This window comes from Malaclemys terrapin, chromosome 4, assembly GCF_027887155.1.
Source record: "Malaclemys terrapin pileata isolate rMalTer1 chromosome 4, rMalTer1.hap1, whole genome shotgun sequence".
In the NCBI taxonomy this organism is placed as follows: domain Eukaryota; kingdom Metazoa; phylum Chordata; order Testudines; family Emydidae; genus Malaclemys; species Malaclemys terrapin.
The window spans coordinates 16,393,623-16,415,563 of NC_071508.1; the positions used below are offsets into that span (position 1 = coordinate 16,393,623).

General features: G+C 54.0%; 1 protein-coding gene across 9 annotated transcripts in view; it reads left to right on the plus strand.

The window, feature by feature from the left end:
- The window catches only part of PLEKHA6 (pleckstrin homology domain containing A6), a 139,259-nt gene that overhangs the window by 107,415 nt on the left and 9,903 nt on the right, over positions 1-21,941 (plus strand). For 7 of the 9 annotated variants that reach the window (XM_054028752.1, XM_054028753.1, XM_054028745.1 and 4 more), the window contains 13 exons: positions 1,313-1,393; positions 3,967-4,035; positions 5,493-5,573; positions 6,276-6,425; positions 7,815-7,910; positions 10,126-10,237; positions 11,161-11,300; positions 16,546-16,675; positions 17,690-17,799; positions 18,682-18,864; positions 19,698-19,862; positions 20,375-20,508; positions 20,943-21,085. In XM_054028752.1, coding sequence (XP_053884727.1) covers positions 1,313-1,393; positions 3,967-4,035; positions 5,493-5,573; positions 6,276-6,425; positions 7,815-7,910; positions 10,126-10,237; positions 11,161-11,300; positions 16,546-16,675; positions 17,690-17,799; positions 18,682-18,864; positions 19,698-19,862; positions 20,375-20,508; positions 20,943-21,085 — 1,594 coding nt within the window. The remainder of the gene's footprint in view (positions 1-1,312; positions 1,394-3,966; positions 4,036-5,492; positions 5,574-6,275; positions 6,426-7,814; positions 7,911-10,125; positions 10,238-11,160; positions 11,301-16,545; positions 16,676-17,689; positions 17,800-18,681; positions 18,865-19,697; positions 19,863-20,374; positions 20,509-20,942; positions 21,086-21,941) is intronic. The other 2 variants (XM_054028749.1, XM_054028750.1) reach the window with 2 other exon arrangements.

The following is a 21,941-nucleotide window of genomic DNA, read 5'->3' on the forward strand; positions in this document are numbered from 1 at the left end:
AAATGGTGTCTTCGTTTATCTTTTTATTTCACAATTAAGACTGGTGATTTTTAATTTTTTTAAAGGAATATGTAGAATCCGGAGACTCTTGCTTCCCAGATAATAACCCTCTTAAAGCTCCACAGATCTGACTCTCTTGGATTCAGTCGACGTGTGTCAGTGACTGAGTTGGTTTCCATGTAGCAGGGGGGAAAGGCTCGTTTCTGCCTCGCACATCTCAACTCTCCATTCATTCAAGGGCTGTGGGGTATAGCAAACACTGCAACGTAGAGCAGACTCCAGCTCTGAGGGCAGAGTGCTTCCTTCTGCAGCGCGACCCAACGTGCCATCTTGCCCCCAGGCAGACCATGCACAGTGAGCGGTGGGGTGGGGGAAGTTAGTGACGTAGGTGTGGTACAATACAGGCTGTCCTTACCAAGAGACCCCGAAAGATTCCCCGTTGTTCGTGGGCGTTATGACCCTGTGCAGCCTCTCCAGCGCTGCAATAATACCCTCGCAGTAGCATAGATGTTAATGGAAACAGAGCGGCCGATCCTGACCTTTGGAATTAGAGCCATGGGCTGATGTGAGGTCAGACCCTGCTCCCGAGTCCCGATGTAACGGTTCTCTGGGTGCATTCAGCTCAGCAGTGAAGAGAGAACTCTGGCTCCATCCTTAGCTCAAGGCTCTTGGAGAGAAAGTCCCTGGGCTCCATCTCTGTTGAGGACCTTGGGGAGTCTGTCTTCTCACGGTGTGAGGAATAGCTGCAGACCATGAAGTCTTGTGTCTAGGCTCACAGCATGGGGAAGGAAGTACGCCTGCAGCCTCCTGTCTTTGTAGAGTAGATCCAGGAGGCAGGGGAATTTTAGTGACCCTGCGGGACGCGTGCCCTTTGGTCTATCCCCCAGGATGGTGGCTGTGCAATGCGCCTTGGTGCCAGGCTTGCCTCTCTGTGGACAGTAGGGTGGCCTTCTAGACCAGCTCACTTCTGACCGGTGAAGGTTTTCCTCCGTCTCTCCAGAGCTTTGGCTGGTGGCCAGGCGGGGAGCAGAGCTGACTGCATAGAAACTGGGCAGCGATGGCCCAGGTGCGCCAACCCTGCAAGGGGCTGAGCACCTCCTGCGAGCTCCCGTTTGCTCCTGGCGCCCGTCAGCTTCCAGCAGAATTGGTGGCGCTCAGCACCTTGCAGCACGAGGCCTGAAGAGCCCTGTCCAAAGCCTCCCTAACTGATGCCGAAGATCACCCCGTACGATGTCCTGAACGTTCATGCTGGAACCGAGGGAGAATCCGTGTCTCTGCTGACGTCTGAAATTTCCTTCCTTGTCTGTCGCAGATGAGTGAGAGCGAAACTTTGATCAGTATGGTGAACAGAATGGTGGAGAACTCCTCCCCTAGGGCCCAGCTGTACATGCAAGTAAGAAACCACAGCAGCTCTGCCATCAACAGCCCCATTCCAGCTGCTTTTGCATGGCAGACCCATAGTCCAGCCTCCTCCCACGCACGCAGTTCATTCGGGAACGCGCCACCCCACATCTCCGCTCATTGTAACGCCTCACCCGCCTGCGATAGCTCCATCACAAGCTTCGCTGGGACATCCATAAGCCTTTCCAAAGCCTACTGTCTGAAGGGACATAGGAAGTTCTGAGTTCTAATCTCCCTCTCCCATCAACTCCCTGGGCAACCTTGGGAAAGACACTTACCCTCTCTCTGCCTTGCAGCTCCCATCTGTAAAATGAAGATGATAAATACTTTACATGTCTATGAGGATTAATTAGTTAAAGACCCCACCGCTGCTGGATATCAGGTTTAGACTTGGGGGCAGGCACTGTCTTTTGGTTCTCTTTGTACAGCGCCTAGCACAGTGGGATCCTGGGCTGTGACTGGGGATCCGGTGCACAACAATAATACAGATAATAATAACCCAGGGTCTTCATCTCCAAAGCACAGTCCTCTGTCCTTTGAGCTGAAGGAGCAACCCCATTCGCTGGGAGCAGAAATCGGCTTTTATCCTTTCTGAGCCACCGGAGGGGGGATGTGACACACCCAGCACGCATGTTACTTCTGCACAGTGCTTTGTATACAGAAAGTGCATATAAGAACTAAGTAGTATTATTGTTTCCTCCTGTAATTCCAAACCGCAAACGCACGCCAACCAGGACCCATTCATAAAAGTCACATCAAGGAAAGCTTAGCATCACCCATTCATGTTTTCAAAGCCTCATTCATAGATCTGCCATCTGTGTTAACCGAACTCACTTTTGCTGAATGCTTCCGATGTATATTTTCCAGACGTTTGTACAGAACATAATGGGCTGTTGATGGACATAGCAGTGGTCAGGCAGGACCTTAGGCAGGGGACTGGTCAATGTATGTAGCGCTAGCGCTGCACTGGACCCCAAGGCTGTTCTGTTCAGCGGAACCTCCTGGTTGTCTCGCTAGGTGGGCTGTTGGGCATTTTGTGCTGCATCGCGCTGAGGAAGGGATAGCGTTGGATGGAAAAGTGAAGAAGTTTGTACCCAATGTGTAAATAGAACGTGCCCCCAGCTGAGAAGGAGGGTGCAGTCATGGAGGATTGAGTACAAGCCTGGGTCTCAGAGGAAGTCCCACTGGCTCTCCTGTCCTGCTCTGAGACAGCAGGCTCCCTTGGGCCAAATCCTGATCTCGCAGGATCAGGACCTATTTGCAGCTGTGGAAGTCTCCTCGCATCCCATGTGCCGCCCTGGGGAATCACCATTATTCTAGTTTTCCAAGGGAAGGAAAAGTTTTTTAGAGTAAACGTTTTCAGAAGTGCCCACTGACTTTGGGGCCCCATGTGAGATACCTTAGGCCAGCTTTTCAGAGGTGCTGGGCAGTGGGAATGGTGGGTGCTCAGCACCCTGTGCCAATCAGGCCCATAACATCTCAAGTTGGCCACCCAAAATGTGAGGCACCCAAAACGAGTGGCTGTTTTTGAAAACGTTGTGCCTTTATCTCTCTGCCTTAGCTTTCCCATCTGTAAAATGGTTGTAGTAAAAAGTTGGGGAGCTAAAATAGAAGCACCCCAAATGAAGAGCCTAACACCAGCATCTCACTGAAAGTTAGCCCTCAGTGGGGAGTGTCAGTGCAGTGTCCCCCAGTGACTGCACCAGCTGTTTCTTTTGGTCTGCTGTTGGCCGCTACCCCTTAGCCCACCACTCCGGTGACGATCAGCTTGTCTCAGCCTCCCATGAAAGGGGCACTCCGAGACCTTATTCAGCAATTTCTTCTTCCCCATCCCTCTTGTAAGCTACATGCTGAGTCTTTATCTCCTTTTAAGCACACACTCACCCCAGCACCTTCCTACATTACAAGGGCAGGCAAGGCCCGGCCTTGAGGAGCCCCCCCTCATCTAGAACAGCTTCGTTCTGAGAAACGGAGGCACATTGTGACAGCAGCTTCGTGCACGACGGCCCCCACAAAGGCACCACACCGATTTGCACACCCAGCTCCTCTGGCTGTGAATGGAAACGGGGTAACTGCACGGGCAGGCAGCTAATTACTGTTGTTCACAAGGCCGCATCTAACCTGTTTACAAATCCAGGCCCCCGATGTGGTTAAATCATGGAAAGCCTTTGCTGCAGGGGCTAGGAAAGGAGCGTTTGCTTGGCAGTTCTCTTGGTTTGTATATGGAGGTGCGGTGCTTTCTTGGCTTCTCTGGGACTAACTGGACACTCAGGAGGCATTTCTAAGCCACCATCAGAGCCCAGCTGGACTGGGCTGACTCTGAGGAATTGGGTGATCCTTCTAATCACTGATGGCCAATGCTCTGCATGTGCACACCCTTCACCTCTCATTATTACCCCCCAAGTGTTGTGGGGAAAGAGGACTAGGTTGGTAGGGAATGGGGACAGTTGGGCTGGAAACCTTTCTCAGCAAGGGCTCCAGCAGTCACCTTGGCTCTCCCAAGTGGCTTGTCGTGATGTGCTCCCGGCAGGAGGGAGCAGCAGTGACTGGTTCCTGTTATTGCAGGTGTCTCCCTTCCCAGAGGCCTACAGAGAGACTCTGCACGCCTACAAGATAAGCGAGCAAGACACTGATGTAAGAGCCACGCTCTCTGCTTGCTTGTCTGCCCCGCCCCTCTGCTGTCATCCACCCATCCTCCGCCCCTCAGCAGCTATGCCTTCTCCTGCCCCTTTCTGCGATGTTATTTATCATTGGACGAACATCCTCTCTCATAGCAGAGCTAGAAGGACGCGGGCACCATCAGTATCGTTCGTTGTCGCTCACTCATGTGGCTCGCTCGTCCTCTCTAGTTCTCGGCTTCCTTTCCACTGCATCCCTCCCTGCTGCTGTGCGTGTAATTGTGTGTGCATCCTGTCTGCTCGGCTTGTGTGTTACCTGCGTGGGTATTTGCGTAGTAAATGTCCCCTGGAAGATTGCAGCTTGCTGCAGGTCCCCACTGTGCAGATCCCAAAGGGATTTCCCCCGTACCCTGCCCACCTGTGACACAATGACGTGGTAAATAGACAGTGGCCCCTCCAGTTGCTAGAGGGGCTTTGCCCCATATCTGTGGCCTGATGAGTGACCCTGGAAATGAAACTCAGTTCCTAGGAAGCCCAATGGATCCTACTGACTTTTCATTTTCTGTGCTGCCAAGTGTGACTGACCCATCTGCTTCTGAGCTGGGGAAAAGGGGAAGGGGCTCACTGAATGGAGGCTAGAAATGAGATACTGTAGGGTCTCTAGGCTATAAGCTAGCGTCATAGAAGATGTATCTGGTGCTAAACTGCTGTCAGGAGGACTGGGGGGCCAAATCCTCATCCCAATCAAATCATTGGGAGCCACTGACCTGCCTGGGATCAGGGTTTGGATCTGTGCCCTGCCTTGGTGAAGATACAGACTCGCTGATCTACCATATTGAACCTTCTCCATCCTTAACTGTGCACCATGGTGTGATGGCAGAACAGACCCCATCTCCCCTCTCCTGTCAATTATCCACAGCTGGCTTAGCACCAGGGCTCTGAGGTCTGTGGTAAAAGCCAAGGAAGGGCTTCCACACCAAAGGGCTCCAGGGGAATGGGGCTGGGAAAAGGTGCAATCCCCATCCCTGTGCGGCTCAGCACCCCCGTCGTGGTGGACTCCCCGCAGTCGGGCTGCGGAGGGACTTCTGCCAAAACTATGACGGGGGGTACATTGGCCAATCAATAATCAGATGTGCAGAGATCATACAGCACCTTGGGGCATGAGGAAATGTGTGGTTTGGGGGAGCCCCAGCCTTCCAGCCTGCCCCGAACAGCCTTAGTTTCCAGCTGATCAAATGCCATTAAAATACCCAGCCCTCTCCGTTGTTTGCCCAAAGGCTTTAGTGATCTCAAGACAGGAATGGGGAAGCTTAGCACGCACCAGGCAGTATTGCAGCCCAGAGCCTGGAAGTGGTTGTTACTGGCCAGGCCAGCTTTGTACCTGATCTGATGTCCCTTTACACCTTGGACCCTGGTGCCCCTTGCTCTTCATGTTCTTCCCCCCTCCCCTTTTCTTTCCTTGCCCGAGGACAGAAGCTGCTGGGAAAACTGTGTGAGCAAAACAAGGTGGTGAGGGAGCAGGACAGGCTGGTGCAGCAGCTCCGAGCAGAGAAGGTGAGTGGCTGAGGGAGGGGAACGGAGCAGGCTGGTTCCTACCACCCTGGGGGCACCCGGGTGCTGGGGCTAGCCGTGCCTTCTGTTGGTGAGCATTGCACTTCACCAGTAGGAGGGTTGTAGCCGTTTCCTGGGATCCCTACGCCATCCCCCATGGTGGGTGGATGAAGCACTCACAGGCCTCCCGTCAGGGTGGGTATTTTTGCCCGGGCGGTTACACAGCACTAGCGGCTTTCAATTCTTACCTGGCCCCCATCACGGTAGAGTCCCTCATATGGTAATTATGGTCCCCTCCTGATACTACCTGGCAAGAGGGCAAGTGTTTTGCCCATGTTGCAGATAGGGAACGGAGGTGCAGTGAGGCCAAGTGACTTGCCTGAGGTCACAGGGAGACTATGGCAGGGCTGGGAAATGAACCCAGATCTCCTGAGTCCTAGGCCAGTGCCTTAACCCTGCGATGACCAACCTCCCTGCTTGCAGGGGTGGGCATTTCTGGCTGCCTGCAGCCCCATCCCCAGGTCAGCCAGATCCGCTTACCTGCTGGCGTTCACCAGGATGGGAGCATGGTTACCCACAGACCATTCTGCTGCAAAAACAGCCCTTTCAGATGCCAACCTCTGGGCTTGCCAAGGCTGAGCGCTTTGCGTGTACGAGGGGAGGGAGGCGATGAGGGTTTAACGACCATCTTATCCCTACCATTAGGAGAGTCTTGAGAGTGCCCTGATGGGGACCCACCAGGAGCTGGAGATGTTCGGGAGCCAGCCAGCCTACCCTGAGAAGCTGCTGCACAAGAAGGAATCCCTCCAGAACCAGCTGATCAACATCCGGGTGGAGCTGTCCCAGGCCAGCACGGTAACAGACGCTCCTCTAGCCGTCGGTCCATGAGACTGCTGGGGACCCCTCCTCCTCCTGGGGGTGTCGTGGGGACCCAGACTGGCCCAGTGCTTCAATTTCCCCTGTGCCCTGCCCGCAAGTGAACCAATGACATGGTAATGGCCAATGGTCCTCAAGTCACTAGAGAGGCCTTGCACTATATCAGTGGGTTGGATGGGGCGCCACACGCCTGGGCACATCTTCACTGTGGGGAGGATGGGACGCAGGAAGAGGCCCATGTTTCCTGGGCTGCAAAGTGCCATGCACCCCCACTATGCTGCTTGTGAGGGGAGCAGCTGCCCGGCATAGATCGCGGCTGCAGGCTGCCCGTGTGGCAGGGACCTTGCTCAGCAGCAGCATGAACTGCGTGGCTGAGCCTGGTTCTCCAGAGGAACAGCCTGGGCAGTCTGGCTATTGCTTTGCACGAGGCTGGGGCTGTGAGTGCCTGGGAGACCTGGCACTGGAGGGGGGAATGTCTCTGCCACCTCAGCCGGGTGGGGATAAATCTCTTCTCCTCTTTCCTCTCCTTTGTCTGTGCATTGCCCCCTTCTCTTTTTCTTTCATTTAAAAAAAAGAGGGGGGGGGCGCAAATCCCATTGTCAACTGAGACATCTTGTATAGGGACAAAAAATCTTAACCCCTGCAGTGCCGAGCTGGGGTGCGTGCCAGGGAGCAATATTTTGGGTTCCCACTTGCCGTTTGCATTCCTTGCTTTTCTGCACTCCTGGTTTGCTTTCCCACCCCCGATCCCTAATGGTGCAATACAGTCATCACCAGCTTCTCTTTGCTTCCAGCGCATGCCCTGCCAGCTCCAAAGGAACTCCGGATTAGGGATTGCCACAATTCCCTGGCTACCCATGGGCTCATGCAGCACAGACGACACCTGTCACTACATCCTGCCTAATCCACTATTGCCACCATCTCTCCACCGATCCCCTCCCCCATCGTCTGCTGTTCCCTGTGAATGAAGCCCCCCTACCATTTTCTGTTGCCTTCCCCTGATATGCCCCCTGGCTCACGTGCCATTCACAGCCAGGCCTGGTATTTCCACCAGGCAGCAAAGACAAGGGATGCCTTTCCCTAGGTGGATTGAGTTGAGCATCCACTAGGAGGGGGTATGGGCTATGGCCCTGCCGGCCGTATCCTAGCTCCATACTCAGTCCCGTGCTATGACACACATGCCAGGGCCCACCCGCTGCCCAAGCTCCTCTTTCTCCAAGGTGGGGATCCCCCTCTTAGCAGTCCATCCTGGCTCTGGCAGGCTGGTGAGGGCTGTGTGCTGGCATCAGGCTGAGTATTCCCTGTGCCCCCGATGGACACAGACAGACAAGTTGACTTCCTGATGGAAATGTTTGCAAATCTCTACAGGCCTTGGCCAACAGCACCATAGAGTATGAGAACTTGGAGGGTGAGGTGTCAGCCCTGCATGATGACCTGTGGGAACAGCTGAACTTGGACATCCAGGTGAGAGAATGGGACTGTGTCCTTTCAGGCCAGTGTTAGTGAATCCAAGCAGCCTGGGATCAGGCGGGGTGCATGGAAATGGAGATCTCTGCCATTCTGGGCAGCTAGACCAGTTCACCAGGGCCTGATTCTGCTCTGGGGTAAATCAGGAGTAACTCCATTGATGACAATAGAGTTCTCCTCTGTAAAATTGGTGTAAATAAAAGTAAATTCTAGCCCTAAGAGCCCAGCACTTGGAGATTTTGGGTTTCTGTGGGTTTAAGTCACAACTTCAGGACCAGCTTTTCTGAAACCTTCATGCGCAAAAACAAGCGCGTGTTTTTTGGTGCATCTAATTTGTGTGCACGGTTATCACGCCTATGCAGGCAGCCACACGAATTGTGCAGGAAATGGCCAGTTAGGTGCACAAGTGGCGGTGCAATTACTGGGATTACATGTGCAAGCTCAGGAACTGCCTGTGCAAATTAGGAACGCAAATGCGTGTGGAGTTTTATGCACAGTCATTTGCACACGTGGTTCTGAAAATACAGAGTCAAATTCTCAGTAACCCAGGGTGTAAATCCAGCGTAATTCCATTGAATTCGATACTCATTACTCCATATTTACGCTATGTAACATTGAGCAGAATTTGACCCCTAGGTCTTAAAAATGACTTGGGATTGACTCATGACCTGGGGATAGATATTCAGCAGGGTCAAAGTACACCCCATCCAAAACTCTCTTTCTACAGCCAGCCCAGTAACCTTCCTTCCTTCTGCTTGAACCATATCAGTCATCCTAGACTGACCCCTGCTCCTTTAAAAACTAACTGATATATAACCCTAGGTCAGCTTCTTCAAGCTTGGCATTTGCCTTTGTATTAAGCAAGCTCTGCCTCTTTGGGTAATTACTCACTCTTCTGTTCCAATAATGTATTTATTGGGGGTCTGTCTGCTTCAGAGATGGAGCCAAGGTAAACTGGGCATCAGCCTCCCTCCCTATAAGGTAGAAGTGGCTGTGCAATAACCCTTAAACAGAGCGCCATGCAAGTATTACCCAGTCCGTCTTCGCAGCTGCCCCGGCGGGAGAGCAGTGTTATCCCCGGCTGGCCGAGGGGGAAGGCAAGGCACAGCTAAAACGGGACTTGCTTAAGACCCAGTCAGTGGCAGAGCTGGGATTAGAGCACAGGAGTTCTGAGTGCCCCAGGACACTCACCACTAGGTGGCACTTACTGTCTGCTGTTCTGTAACGAAGCGGGAACGGCCCAGGGTTACCACGAGGGGATGAATTCACAGAATAATTGTCACCTGCTGCTGTAGAAATGCCCTGGCAGCAGCATGAAGTAATCTTTGCAAGATAAACATTAAGGTGGACTCTGGTGGGGATTGAGGTGCCTAGCCCCCATTGATTTCAATGGGAGTTAGGTGCCTAAATACCTTTGTGGATCCCACCCTAGCTGTTCATTTTCCGAGCAGGTGACTGATTCTGATGCCGGGTTCTAGTTCAGGCCCCCTATGTCTGTGACACCAGACAGGGGGGAGGGAGAGGCCAGTAGTCCTGGCCTGCCTTGCCAGTGCCCTGGTGAACAAGCCTATTGCATACTCCAGCCATGCTGGGGCCAGCTTCCCCTGCAAAGCCCTTCATTATTCAGTCCTTTCTCATGCCACCTTTCAGTGACTTCTGGGGCCACATCCCTGTGGCTCCCGTTCCTTGCTCAGACACCCCCCTCAGTGATGGCACTGGGAGCTCCCTCTGAGTGACCCCAAAGTGAAGGCCCCATGGTTTGGCGCTACAGTATTAGTGGGCGGGAGGAGGCGCTGGGTATTTTTACTGTAGAGCAATGAGGTCAGGGACACCGGGTCAGTCAGGCCTGGCCTCCATCCAACACTTAAATTGCTTAGCTACTTTGCTCGGGGGTGTAAAAAATTCACACCCCTGAAAGAGGTCGTCAAGCCGACCTAAGCCCCGGTGTAGACACCTCTAGGTGGGCGGACAAATTCTCCCTGCTACTGCTTCTCAGAGGGGTAGATGAACTACGGCGACAGGAAAACCTCTTCCATCGCTGTAGCAAGCTCCCACGCTCCGGCGGCACAGGCCGCTCTTGCGGCTGTCACATAGACCTCGCCGCAGAGGGCAGGTTGGCTGGGCCGTGCCACAGCTCTGTGGCTCGGGGTGGCTGGCTGCCAAGTGCAGCGCCTGCCAGCGGCTCTGACTCTCCGCACCTTGGCCCTTCCAGAACGAAATGCTCAATCGGCAAATCCAGAAGGAGATCTGGCGCATCCAGGACGTGATGGAGGGGCTGAGGAAGAACAACCCCTCCCGGGGCACAGACACTGCCAAACACAGAGGTGAGCGCTCATAGACTCATAGACATTAAGGTCAGAAGGGACCATTATGATCATCTGGTCTGACCCCCTGCATGCTGCAGGCCGCAAGACCCTTCCCTGGACTCTACCGTTGAAGTCCCCAATCCTGTGTTTTAGTGACTTCAATCGGCTGAGACCCTCCTGCTAGTGATCCCTGCCCCATGCTGCGGAGGAAGGCGAAAAACCTCCAGAGGCTCAGCCAATCTACCCTGGAGGACTCCTCCCTACCCAGCATGGGTCTGCCACTCCCTCCCTCTCCCTGGCCTCGGAGCTAGAGGCCGCTGGCTGCCCGGGTGTCTCAATGCACCTGTCATCCTCCCCGCTGACACAGTCGCACTGCTTCGAATTGGCTCAGAACGTCACATGCACCTGGTGCTCCGCGGCATTCCAAGCCTGCTCCCGGCCCTGCCACTATGTCGCTCTCCTGTGGCTGCAGCCCGCAGAGGGCAGGAGTCCTAAGGCGAGCCTGGCTAATGGAGAATCTCACATAGCAAGGGGCCTGTGATTTTTTTGTGGAGCAAAAGGATGTGGGTTGCAGCCCCAGTGCCGCATTAAATGCAGACCCATTGGCGGCCATGGTATCTGGCAGGGTCCCCATGGCGGGTACCTCTAGTTTCTGTACTTCACACACACCTGGCCTCTCTAGACATCCCTGCTGGTTCTCTGGACGTCCCTCTGCTGCGTGTGCCGCTGCCTTGCTCTGGATAAGTCCAGGAGAGAGAGGAGACCCTGTATAGATACCTGCACCAGCAATGACCATCCTGGGCACATTGGCCTCTGGCCTGGCGTCGAATGCAGCTCTGAAGCCCCAGGCCCTGGTTCATTGGCCCCTTCCCTGCTGTGCCAGCCCCCCTTGAGAGTGAGAGTGACGCACTTCCACTCTCTCCTCTCTTGTTTCTCCGCAGTGGTCGCTGGCCCCTCTGGAACGTACAGCTCCAACAGCCCTGCTAGCCCCTTGAGCTCAGCCAGCCTCACCAGCCCACTGAGCCCTTTCTCCCTGGTGTCGGGCTCACAGGGGTCGCCCACCAAGCAAGGGACAAGCGAGGTGAGTGGAGCCGCTGTTGCATGGGGCTAGAATATGTAGCCCTGGGCAGGAAGTGTCTGTGGCTTTTCTCCTCTTGAGATTCTCTTTGCACCAGCAGGGGGCTCTCCCGGCTTTCTCCTCCGATGGCGCAGGAGAACGACATGAACCGTGGGCTCTAACTAGAGCTGGGATCAGGCTGCACAAGTCAGGGCCAAAGTGGAGGTGGATTTGGACCTGGGGCTTTGGTTTGGCCCATTGGGAAGATTGGGGGAGGGTGGGACGTGCAGATTTTGGGTGCAGACTTGGGTCCGGATGCCCTGAAGTCCTGGGGCATGGAGAACCAGGGTTTTAGTTCAGCCCATTGTAAAACTGGGGCCATTTGCAGACTTTGGACTGGGACCTGGGTTCCTGCTTTGAACAACACCAAAGGGGACGGATGCTTAGACCTGGGGACTGGGCTCGGGCCCAGCTCTAGTGAACCCTAGAGCTGCATAAAACTCATCCGTTTCCCTTACTTGTGTTTTCCCAGACATTCCCATTGTTCTCTGCTCTCCTAGTTTGGGCTTGAGTCTGGCTTTCGTCAGAGCCCATCAGACAAAGCCGCGACAGTTGCTAGATACCACAGTGTTGGGCACGTTGAACATTCCCTAGGTAGAGAGGGAGGAACTCAGACTGAAGCCAGAGAGTTATGCTTCTCTCTGTGGTTCAGCTAGTTTTGTGGGGCTTCTCATTCGCTGCTGTCTGCCCAGCTGGTTCCAAAGATTCACTGTGATGCAGAACCAAAGGGCAAGCGCCCAGCCTCAGAAAGCGGGAAGAATGGCCAAGGCTGGGCGAGTGGACCTGCTGTGTCCTTTCTCTGGGGGGCTCATTCACAGCAGCAGGTGGGGTTACACTGCCTGGCTCCCATTGGCGTAAACACATGATGTCCAGGTAAGTGGTCCCTCTGTTGAGAACTGTGACATAGCAGAGGCTGCTGGATGGGTGGGTCTGGGCCCTAGGCTGTTGGGGCGAGTCGGAATTGCTGGGTCCCAGACCGAGTGCTCATCCTGGAGGGGTGGGACCAGCGGTACTCTCTGGGCTCCAGCTACCCTCACCCTGGGCTCAGTGCCTCTGTTTGTCTGTCTCTTGCTAACTGTCTTTTCCTTCCTGTTCTCTCAGTTTCTCTGCTGTTGCGCCTAACACTCTGGCTTCCTCTCTGCCCCAGGAACCAGGCCCGCCTCGACCTCCCCTGCCCAAATCGTATGTCCCTCTGGAGTCTCCTCCGACTGTTCCTCCGCTCCCTAGCGAGAGCCGCTTCTGGCCATACTCTAACTCCCCTTCCTGGCAGCAAAGCGGCGAGGCGAAGAAGGGACAGGTATCCAAGCGCCTCCAGAGCCGACCTCGGCATCCAGCGGCACGCAGTATCCCCATCCCCCACTGGGAACCGGAGCCAGCTAGCAGGAGAGCCACGGGGATAGCTGGGAGGGGGCAAAGCAGAGCTGACCCTCTCCCTACACCTGCAAACGCTGGGGAGGTATAGGGAGCAAGCTGCCCCCAGGGAGCAGACAGGGAGGGGCTTAGCTCCGTGACTGCCCTCAGCCAAGCTGGAGAAGCATGGCATACCCTGGGCATCCAGACCCCCAGCACGGGCAGGGGCTTTCAGTGCTTGAGCCCTTTCTGCAGCCAGGCCCTGTCAAACGGGAAATACTCTAGATTCATGCGGGCATTTTAAGGTGGGTACTGTAACTCGAATCCCTCCCCCTTTGGGGAACTTAGTGAGCTCTGCCCTGTTAACGGCTTATTGGCTGGCAGCATTGTTTCATGAATAGGGCACTGGCCTGGACCCAGGTTCTGTTCCCAGCTATGCCACTGACCATGGGCAAGTCACTGCCTCACTCTGTGCCTCAGTTTCCCCATCTGTCCAATGGGGGTAATGATGCCCTCCTTTGAGATCAGTGTAGAGTGCCACTCACCATGCAAGAGCAGAGTATTCTCATTGTCCGTGGAAATCAATGGTCCATAAAACATTGTCCAGAGAGTGCACTCAAGCCCGTTTCTGGTAAGGTCGTTAGGCTAAACTGCTGATGGATCCATTTGAACTGGGGTGACTGATGCTCAAAGACAAATACTCTGAAACCCCCTTAAAGCCAATCTCGTGTCAGTGTGGAGAAGGGGATACTGTGCCGGCCACTGGGATGCTGTGAAAGCCAGGGTGCAGGGATGCAACCATTATGAGCCCACCACACAGGGGGATAGAGGGAGAAGTCCAGGGCCTCTTGCTGGCCTCATTGTGATTCTTGCTTGGGTCAATGTAACACCATTGATGTGAGTAGCCAATTTATTTCTGACTGACGCCAGCAGGAGAGGAGACTCAAATGTGCAGCGTCACACGCTGAGCAGCCTGGTTCCTGTTTGCTTTTCTCTTCCATTCTCCTGCTGGCTTTCTTTACTCCAGCCTGGATAATTGCACTTCCCGTTGTTAGCTGCAAACCAGCACTAGGCTGGAACGAAGTAACGGTACAGGGCCTGATTCTGATCTCATGCCAGCATAACTGTACTGACGTCGGGTGCGTTACTCCTGATTTACACCCACATGTAAAATTCGAAATACTCACTCGCACAGAAAAAGCACAAGCATGCATGTAACCAAGTGATCTCACACGCTCAAAAGACATGCTAGTGTGCGCGGATGGATACTTGGGCATGCAAAACAATGCCCGTGCACCATCAAGTAACAGCATGAGCCAGCTAGTTCATTGTGAGTGCAGATAAGTGCATGTGCATACAAAGGTTGCACGTATAAATGCAAACGGGCAGGGAGACGACTTTTTGCGCATGCAGACTTTACTCGCATGCAACTGGGTAGCTGCACATATAAAATAGGCGGCTATGCGTGCAAACAGCTATCTGAGCTTGCAGTCAGCTGTCTAAAACGTGCAAACAGTTCCCTGGTTGCATGTGCAATCCCTTTTTTGGGAAGGGTGCAGTTTACTCAAGGCAAAGTTATTTGAGAATTTGCCTTGTGATGGAAATATTGGGCCCACAATCTTTACTGGTGTGAGCTTGTTGAAGCCAGGGGATGAATGTGGCCTATTTAAGTTTATCACAGGATCTCTTTGCAATATTTAAATCTTCCCTGTGGCCTCAGCATTTTATGTCACGAAAGGGGATTCTTAAATAAGAACCACGGTGGACTGGGGGGATCCTGGACTCTTGGGTTCTGTCCCCAGCTCTGTCATTGGCTCGCTGGGTACGTTGGGGCCAGTCGTGTGCCCTCTCTGTGCTTGGCAAGTGTCTAACAGGGTTGTTAATAGAGCTGGCTGGGAAAGATAAGAATATTTTGTACAAATCTTTGCAAGGAAACAATGTTTCCATTTCATTCAAAAATTTTCCTTAAATTTTCTGTTTTTTTAAATGAAAAATTGTGTTTTGTTTAGTTGGGGGGAGGGAAAATCCCACTTTTTAAACTTTCTCCCTTCCTCCCCCCGCCCCCACTGAAATAAAGGAGGATGTGGGTTTGGTTTGGTTTTAAAGAAAGAGAGAGAAATGAAGGAAAAACCTATTTTTAAACTTTTTTGTTACCGTCCAGTAGAAAAAAAGGAGAATTGGGGGGAAAAAATTCCCAGCAAAATGAAATAAATTTTTTTGAAATTTTCACTTGGAATTTTTTCCTTGAAATTGTTTCTCTTTTTGGTCGAAACGTTTTGTTGAGAGGGGAAAAGATTTGACCAAAAGGAAAATGTTCTGGTAAAAGGGTGGTTTCGGTCAAGAAGCCTTTGTCATCCCAAAACTCCCCAAATGACAATGTTCCGAGATGCGCTCGTTATGAATGCTGGCCACTGTGAGGCTTAACTAACCCTCATGAAGCTGTCTGAGGCCCTTGGAAAGGAGACAAGGTTTTAGGGTGACCAGACAGCAAGTGTGAAAAATCGGGACGGGGGTGGGAAGTAATAGGAGCCTATATAAGAAAAAGACCCCAAAATCAGGACTGTCTCTAAAATATCAGGACATCTGGTCACCCTACAAGCTTTCAAGGCGGTGCTGAGCTGAGGCTGAGGGTGGGAGGGGATTTGGTGCAAGTGGCTGATGTAATGGTTGCAACCCCTGCCGGCTCGTTCTTCCAGCCCATCCCATGTCATCTACACCCATGGCCTACCTTGCCCCCTCCCCCATTCCTGCTGTATTCATTGACACGCTGCAGCAGATCTTGTCCACGGGGAATGTTGTCTGAGCTGAAATGGAAGCAGGAGGAAGATGAACTTGAGCAGGTTCATTGCAGACATTGCGGGAAGACGGGTAGAGGAATAGACCTACAGGGGAATCCTTCTCTGGGCCCCTGCTGCGCTTCAGGGTGTGGTGGTCTGAACCTTATTTTTCTAAAGCTCTGTGGCTCATCCGTGCAGCCTCCTGTCCCTGCTTTGCAGACTCATGAACTTCCCAGACGGGGGAGCAGGGTCCAGAGTTACTGGCTCATCCAGCCTGAGGAGCCCAAATCACTTGAGCGTCTCCCACCTCTAGTTGATGGATCACCACGTACATAAGCTTTGGTTAACCATCCCTGTGGTTAAAGTGTGGGGTCCGAAGCGCAGCAGCCCAACCCAAATCCCGCTGGAGTTAATGGGAGCCTTTCCACAGACTTGAATGAGCGTTAGTTCAGGCTTTCAGTCAGCAACCTCGGGCTGATGCACGGCCCGTGGAAATCAGTGAGAATCTTTCCATTGACTTCAGAGGGCTTTGGGTCCGATCCCAGGAGACTACGTCAACATTCCCAAACCCAAAAGAAAAATAGCAAAGGGTCTGACCATGGGGCCAACGTGTCTCGTATTTCACAAGGTGAGCAAAATATCCCGCACAAACTAGTTCAGTCACGATCCTGCCGAGAGATGGGGCAAGGCCAGGACAGCTGACCCCGACCCGCCGCAGCCTTCAACGCTTTGGTGCAAATGGGTGTCCCAGCCCATGCCTGGTTATGGCTCTGCGGCTCCAAGCCCAGCCTGGATTTTGTCTTTCTCTCTGTCCAGATGACTGGATCTCGTGCTTTGAGTGTGTCTGGGCTGGGGAGGGGAGGGTGTTGATCAAAATGAAAACCTGCCTAGGTGCCTCTCCCGATTGCTGTTTCGTTCGTGTGTGTGTGTGTTTCGGTCTTTTCTGCGTGTCCTCTGTGTCTGCTGTCCCCCGGCTAATGAGTGGCAGAGGTCCGAAGGCAGGGTGTCTCCCCAGCTGCCCTGCCAACAGCTCCTCCTGAACGGGTCAGCTGCTCACCAGCAAATCCGCTCTCTTTCCGCAGTCCAAGTCCAGCTTCGAGCAGACTAAGAAAGAGGTTCATCGGAGCGCCGCCCCCATCCCACCCCCAGAGGCTGGGCTCATGCCGACGAGGCAAGAGCTGGATGCTGAGAAACAAGCAGCTCTCAACAAAGGTACCTCCCATGGCCTCGCCATCTCAGCGCGGGCGGCAGCTCCTCTGTCACCATAAATAAAGTCCAGGCAGGGGAGATCAGGGCTGGAGGCAGTGGCCGGCAGAAGCTCTGGATGGCCCCTGAGGGAGGCTTCACCTCTTGGATTTTGGGTCTGGGGATCTCCCTATCAAAATCCATGGTACCTTATCAGTGCAGGGCACAGTTTAAGAGGAATGCAGTAAGCTGGGTTCAGAGCTCACTGGGGCCATCTGCTTGCAGCCAGTGGAGCATGCTACCGAAAAACAGGGAGGGAGCTGGGAGGAGACTATTACCCTAGTATTTCCTCCTGCCCCTCTGGATAGAGGCTATTCCACCCTGCAGCACCTGGGAGAGTCAGGGTCTTGTCACCAGGCCCCCGGGATGCCGAGGTCCCTCCATGTCTGAGGACGCTCCGTCAGGCTCTGCGCCTCCATGGGGGCTCTTTGCTGCATTAACAGATCAGCTCCCCAGCCCTTCCCTTGCATGCTCCCCTGAAGCACACAGTATGATTGCATTGAGCTAGTAATCCCAGCAGGGAGTTAGAAGCTAGGACTCCTGGGTTCTATTTCTGGCTCTGCCACTGACTGACTATGTTACTTTGGGGTGAGGTCACATTCCTGCTCCATGCCTCAGTTTCCCCCTGTAAAATGGGTTTAATGATAATCTCTTGGGGTGCTGGGGCTGTGAGATGCTCAGGGGAAAGGTGTGGGGGAAGGGCCATGCGTCCTTCCTTGCGCATTCCCAGTGCCGAGTGGCCCGGCAGCACTCCCCTGGAGTACACAGTGAGTACGCAGCCACCTCCCGCCAGCGGTGGTGTGAGCACATCCTCTGCACCCAGCAAAGATGAGCAGTGAAGAGAGAGGGCAAGGAGCAGTGAACCACCCAGACAGCCTTCAACTCAGGGGAACTCTTGCCAGGTCCCAAACCAGCATGGGGCCCAGGGGTAGCCAACTGATTTGGGTTCAAGCATTTACCTTCTCTTCTGCTTCTCCCCAGTTGGCATCGTTCCCCCGAGGACCAAGTCTCCCACCGATGAGGACTCAGCACCCACTTCGGGAGTCATCAGGAGGAGCACCAGCAACATGTCCAACGGACTGAGCTCCCGGGTAGGCTGCGGCTCTCTGCTTTGCATGTCACTGGGGATCCTGGGATGGGGTGCAGGGCCCGGGGGGGAAGTAGAGGGGATACAGGGATGTGGATCGGAGCTGGGGTAGGAGATGGGAGATTGTACAGGGTGCTGGAATGGGCTCCTGGGAGGTGGGACGGGTGCAGAGGTGGAAGAGACTGGGATAAGATAAAGGAAGCCCATAGGAGGTGTCTGGCTCACAGCCCATTTGCCAGCTTCCCTGGAGCATTCAGGACAGGGACTGTGAGAGGCACAGGAGTTTGTCTGAGCTGTGTTGACCCAAGGAAGTGGTGTTTGAAGCCCTTTGTAGGACATGCCACCTGTGCAGAACCCCCGGCTTCCCTAACCGGATTAGCGTCTGCCTGACCCTGCAAGGCCTGGGAATCCTTCCCCCGGATATTGAACTTGGTCTGAATGTCTGAGCTCCAGTTCGGTGTCTGTCTGCACCTCCCTGGCTGCCCCACAGCCGAGCTGGGGCTTCTCCGTCCCGCTGTGTCCCACCCACGGTGCTTCTCTCCTGACCAGCCCTCCCATTCCCACCAACACACACCGCTCTGCCAGTGCCCTTCAATCCCAACCCACAGGCCCCTGCTAGCCCAGCCCTGCGCTCCCCTCCGCCACAGCTCTGCTGATGCTCTTCAGTCCAGCCCCCTTGCTCTTCCCATCCTGGGCTTCCCAGGAACAGCTGCTGAGACACTAATTGTCTCGCGTAGAAACCTTTCCCCTAGACAGCAAGCGGAGAGCAGCAGCCTCATGGCGCTGATGTCCTATGCCACAGCTGAACCCACTACTGGGGGACACTAGAGTCCTAACCCACGCTGCAGACCTTGTGTAACCATGGGGCTTTTTGGATTCTCCCCAGGAGAGGCCAAAAAGCGCTGTGTTCTCCAATGAGATGAAGGCAAAAATGAGCGTGGAGGAGCAGATCGACCGGATGAAACGCCACCAAAGTGGATCCATGAAGGAAAAAAGGCGGAGTTTGCAGCTCCCAGCCAATCAGCAGCCAGACGCTCCCAGCACGAAGGCACCCGCGTCATACAAAGTGGTAAGGTCTTCCCATGGCAGTCGTCAGGTTTGGGGGTGGCATTTGCATTTATCCCACAGGCCTGCCTCAGAACAACATATCTGAGCTTGTCCAGTCCCTGGGCTCCTCTGGGGTTTCTGGGCCAACTCCCTTGGCGAGGATTAGTCCCTGCCCTCTCCCAGGAAGAGGGTATTCTGATCCAGGACTGCAAGTCCTCCCCTGACCAAAAGGCCCTGTTTGGATTTGCCTGGAGGCAGTCTGGTCTAATGTCTAGAGCGCTGGACTGGGACTTGGGAGACCTGGTTCTCTTCCCAGCTTTGCCACTGGTCCACTGAGTGACCGTGGGCGAGTCACTTCCCCTCCCCGTGCCTCAGTTTCCCCATCTGTAAATTGGGGCTAATGATACTGTCTTCCTCTGAAAAGTGCCTTGAGATGTACTGATGGAAAGTGCTGCAGAAGAACCAGATGGTATAGTTATTACTAAGGCTGGGGCCTGTGATGGGTCAATAGTCAGATGTTTGGGGGCATGAAGGGCAAGACCAGTGGAGCGTGAGGAAAGCCCATTGTAGGGTGCTTGAAGGAGGTGAGAGATGGGGATATAGGGGAGTGCTTGCCAGGGGAAGGCAGGTGTGGGAGTCGCTCTGAGGCTATGGTGATGGGCTCGGATGGCGAACAGAATGAACCCTGAGATTTCTAGAGGAGAGGGTGAGGAAGGGGGGGGGGCAGAAGCCAGCGAGACTGAGCCACCTCTTGCATTTGTGAGCCCTGCGCACCCTCTCTGTGAGCCAGCAGGGGCATGACCCTGCCGGCGGACCGTCCTGGCTCTGAGGTGGCAGCTCTGTGGCTCGTTCCAGGTGCGCCGACACCGCAGCATCCATGAAGTGGACATCTCCGACCTGGAGGCAGCGCTGCGCACCGAGGACTCTGGCAAAGTCTACGAGACACCGAGGGAGGAGATCGCCCGGCTACGCAAGATGGAGCTGGAGCCACAGCACTATGATGTCGACATCAGTAAGGAGGTGAGGCCTGGCCCCACTGGAGCAACACACCTTAGGGATGGCAATGGGGGCAGGTTGCTATGGAGACCGTGTACATGGTGGGGGGAGATAGCACCTCTGAGATGACATGGGCCCAGGACAGGCAGGAGAAAATGGTGCCTGGGCTGAAGGAACAGGTCCCTCTAGGCATTTGTGTTGCCCGGGTTCTTATGTCCTATAGCCTGGGACTGGGGGCTGGAGCAGACACCAGGGCTGGGCACTGCACAGAGAAGAATGCAGTGTAGGGTGGGTGTCATGTGGGTTCTGGGCCAGGGATGGGTGTTGTGCTGGTTCTGGATTACAGAGAGTTGCTGGAGCAGGAACTGGTGATATATGGGTGTGCTAGCACAGGCTGGGTGAGCCCTGAAGGAGGGACTGGGGGCTGGAGAAGGGACCGATGCTGGCTGCTGTGCGCTCCTGTATGCGTGCAATTACAGAATGCTCATGTTGCCTTCAGACCCCTGGACTTAAAACCTGCTTTTGCCTCCTTCTAGCTCTCTACCCCGGACAAGGTCCTCATTCCGGAGCGGTACATTGAGCTGGAACCGGACACCCCACTAAGTCCTGAAGAGATGAAGGAGAAGCAGAAGAAAGTGGAAAGGATAAAGACGCTCATTGCCAAATCCAGGTGATGGTGCTGTTCTGTGCCCATTTCAGCACCGGCGGTGCCACACCACCGCCTCCTCCATCGTACCCTCTCTCTCGTGCCCGTGTCTGACCTTCCACCCATCCACTACAGCCGCTGTTTGTCTGTCCGCCCTCCCTCCGTGCACCTGCAAATCCATTCACTCAGCTATCCGTTCACGGAGCCACCTGATTCATCTATTCATTTGCTCACTAACTCATTAAATTCCTCGGCCACCAGCCGTCCATCTATCTGCCATTCCACTCATGCAACCACTCCCCCTCCACCCATTCATCTCATCCACCTATTCTTCTACCTGCTCACCCTGTCGTTCTGCCCAGTCACATCCTGCATCCTTGTGAGCACGCCCTGTATGTCGGGCCGGGCCATCGCTCTGGGGGCAAGGGGGCGGTAACACCAAACTCTCTCTGCTGCAGCTTGCAGAATGTAATCCCTCTAAGCGAGGGAGAGGTGGATGTGCCCCAGGATGCAGAAACCCAGCTCCAGGAGCAGGAGAAGAGGATAGAGATATCCTGCACCTTGGCTACAGAAGCCTCCAGGCTGGGCCGCATGCTCTCCGGTAAGGCACTCAGGAGGCAAAGAACTGCAGTTTCATGGTAAAAAAAAATGAGGCACAGGAGATGCCTAAGTCAAGAAGGGGCAGACCAAAGCCAGGGGGGTACTAATGACATGGACAATTCCTAATGATCATGGATTTACCTGCATTAAGGGCAGAAGACTGAACTCAGGGTAAAATGAGTGTTAGGGATGACCAGGCAAGGCACCTGGCAGGAGTGGGGTGTAGGCAAAAGGCGAGATATAGTGAAAGGGCCTTTAGAAATAAGATCGATAGGTACATAGGCCAAGATCCTCAGCTGGTGTAAATTGGGGCAACTCCTATCATTTTGATAGAGCTATGCCCATTGGCACCAGCTAAGAATCTGGCCCACAGAGGCAGATCCACCACTGGGCTATTCCATTTTCCTGTACTGAAATCAGTGGAGTTACACCAGTGTAAAACTGAAGTAGCGCCATGGTAGATCAATCCCGTCGACTCCCCCCCGGCAATTCCAGTAATAACAACGGGTGTGACTTTCCTCTCCCCCCTGGGTAAATCAGGAATAACGCCACTGAAGTCAGTGAAATGACACGCATGTAGGAGCAGAATCGGGGCCCCTGTATTCATACCATATGCGCATATGTAATGGGGCCAGATCCGCAGCTGTGGTAAATAGGTGGAACTCTGACTCTCAATGCTGTCCTTGGTCATGCATAGTACTTCTGTGAACTTCAACGGGCGTCATCCATGAACAGACAAGGGCAGAGAATAGACAGGAGAGCAGTGGCTCTCAAACTTTTGTACTGGTGACCCCTTTCACATAGCAAGCCTCTCAGTGCGACCCCCCCTTATAAATTAAAAACACTTTTTTATATAT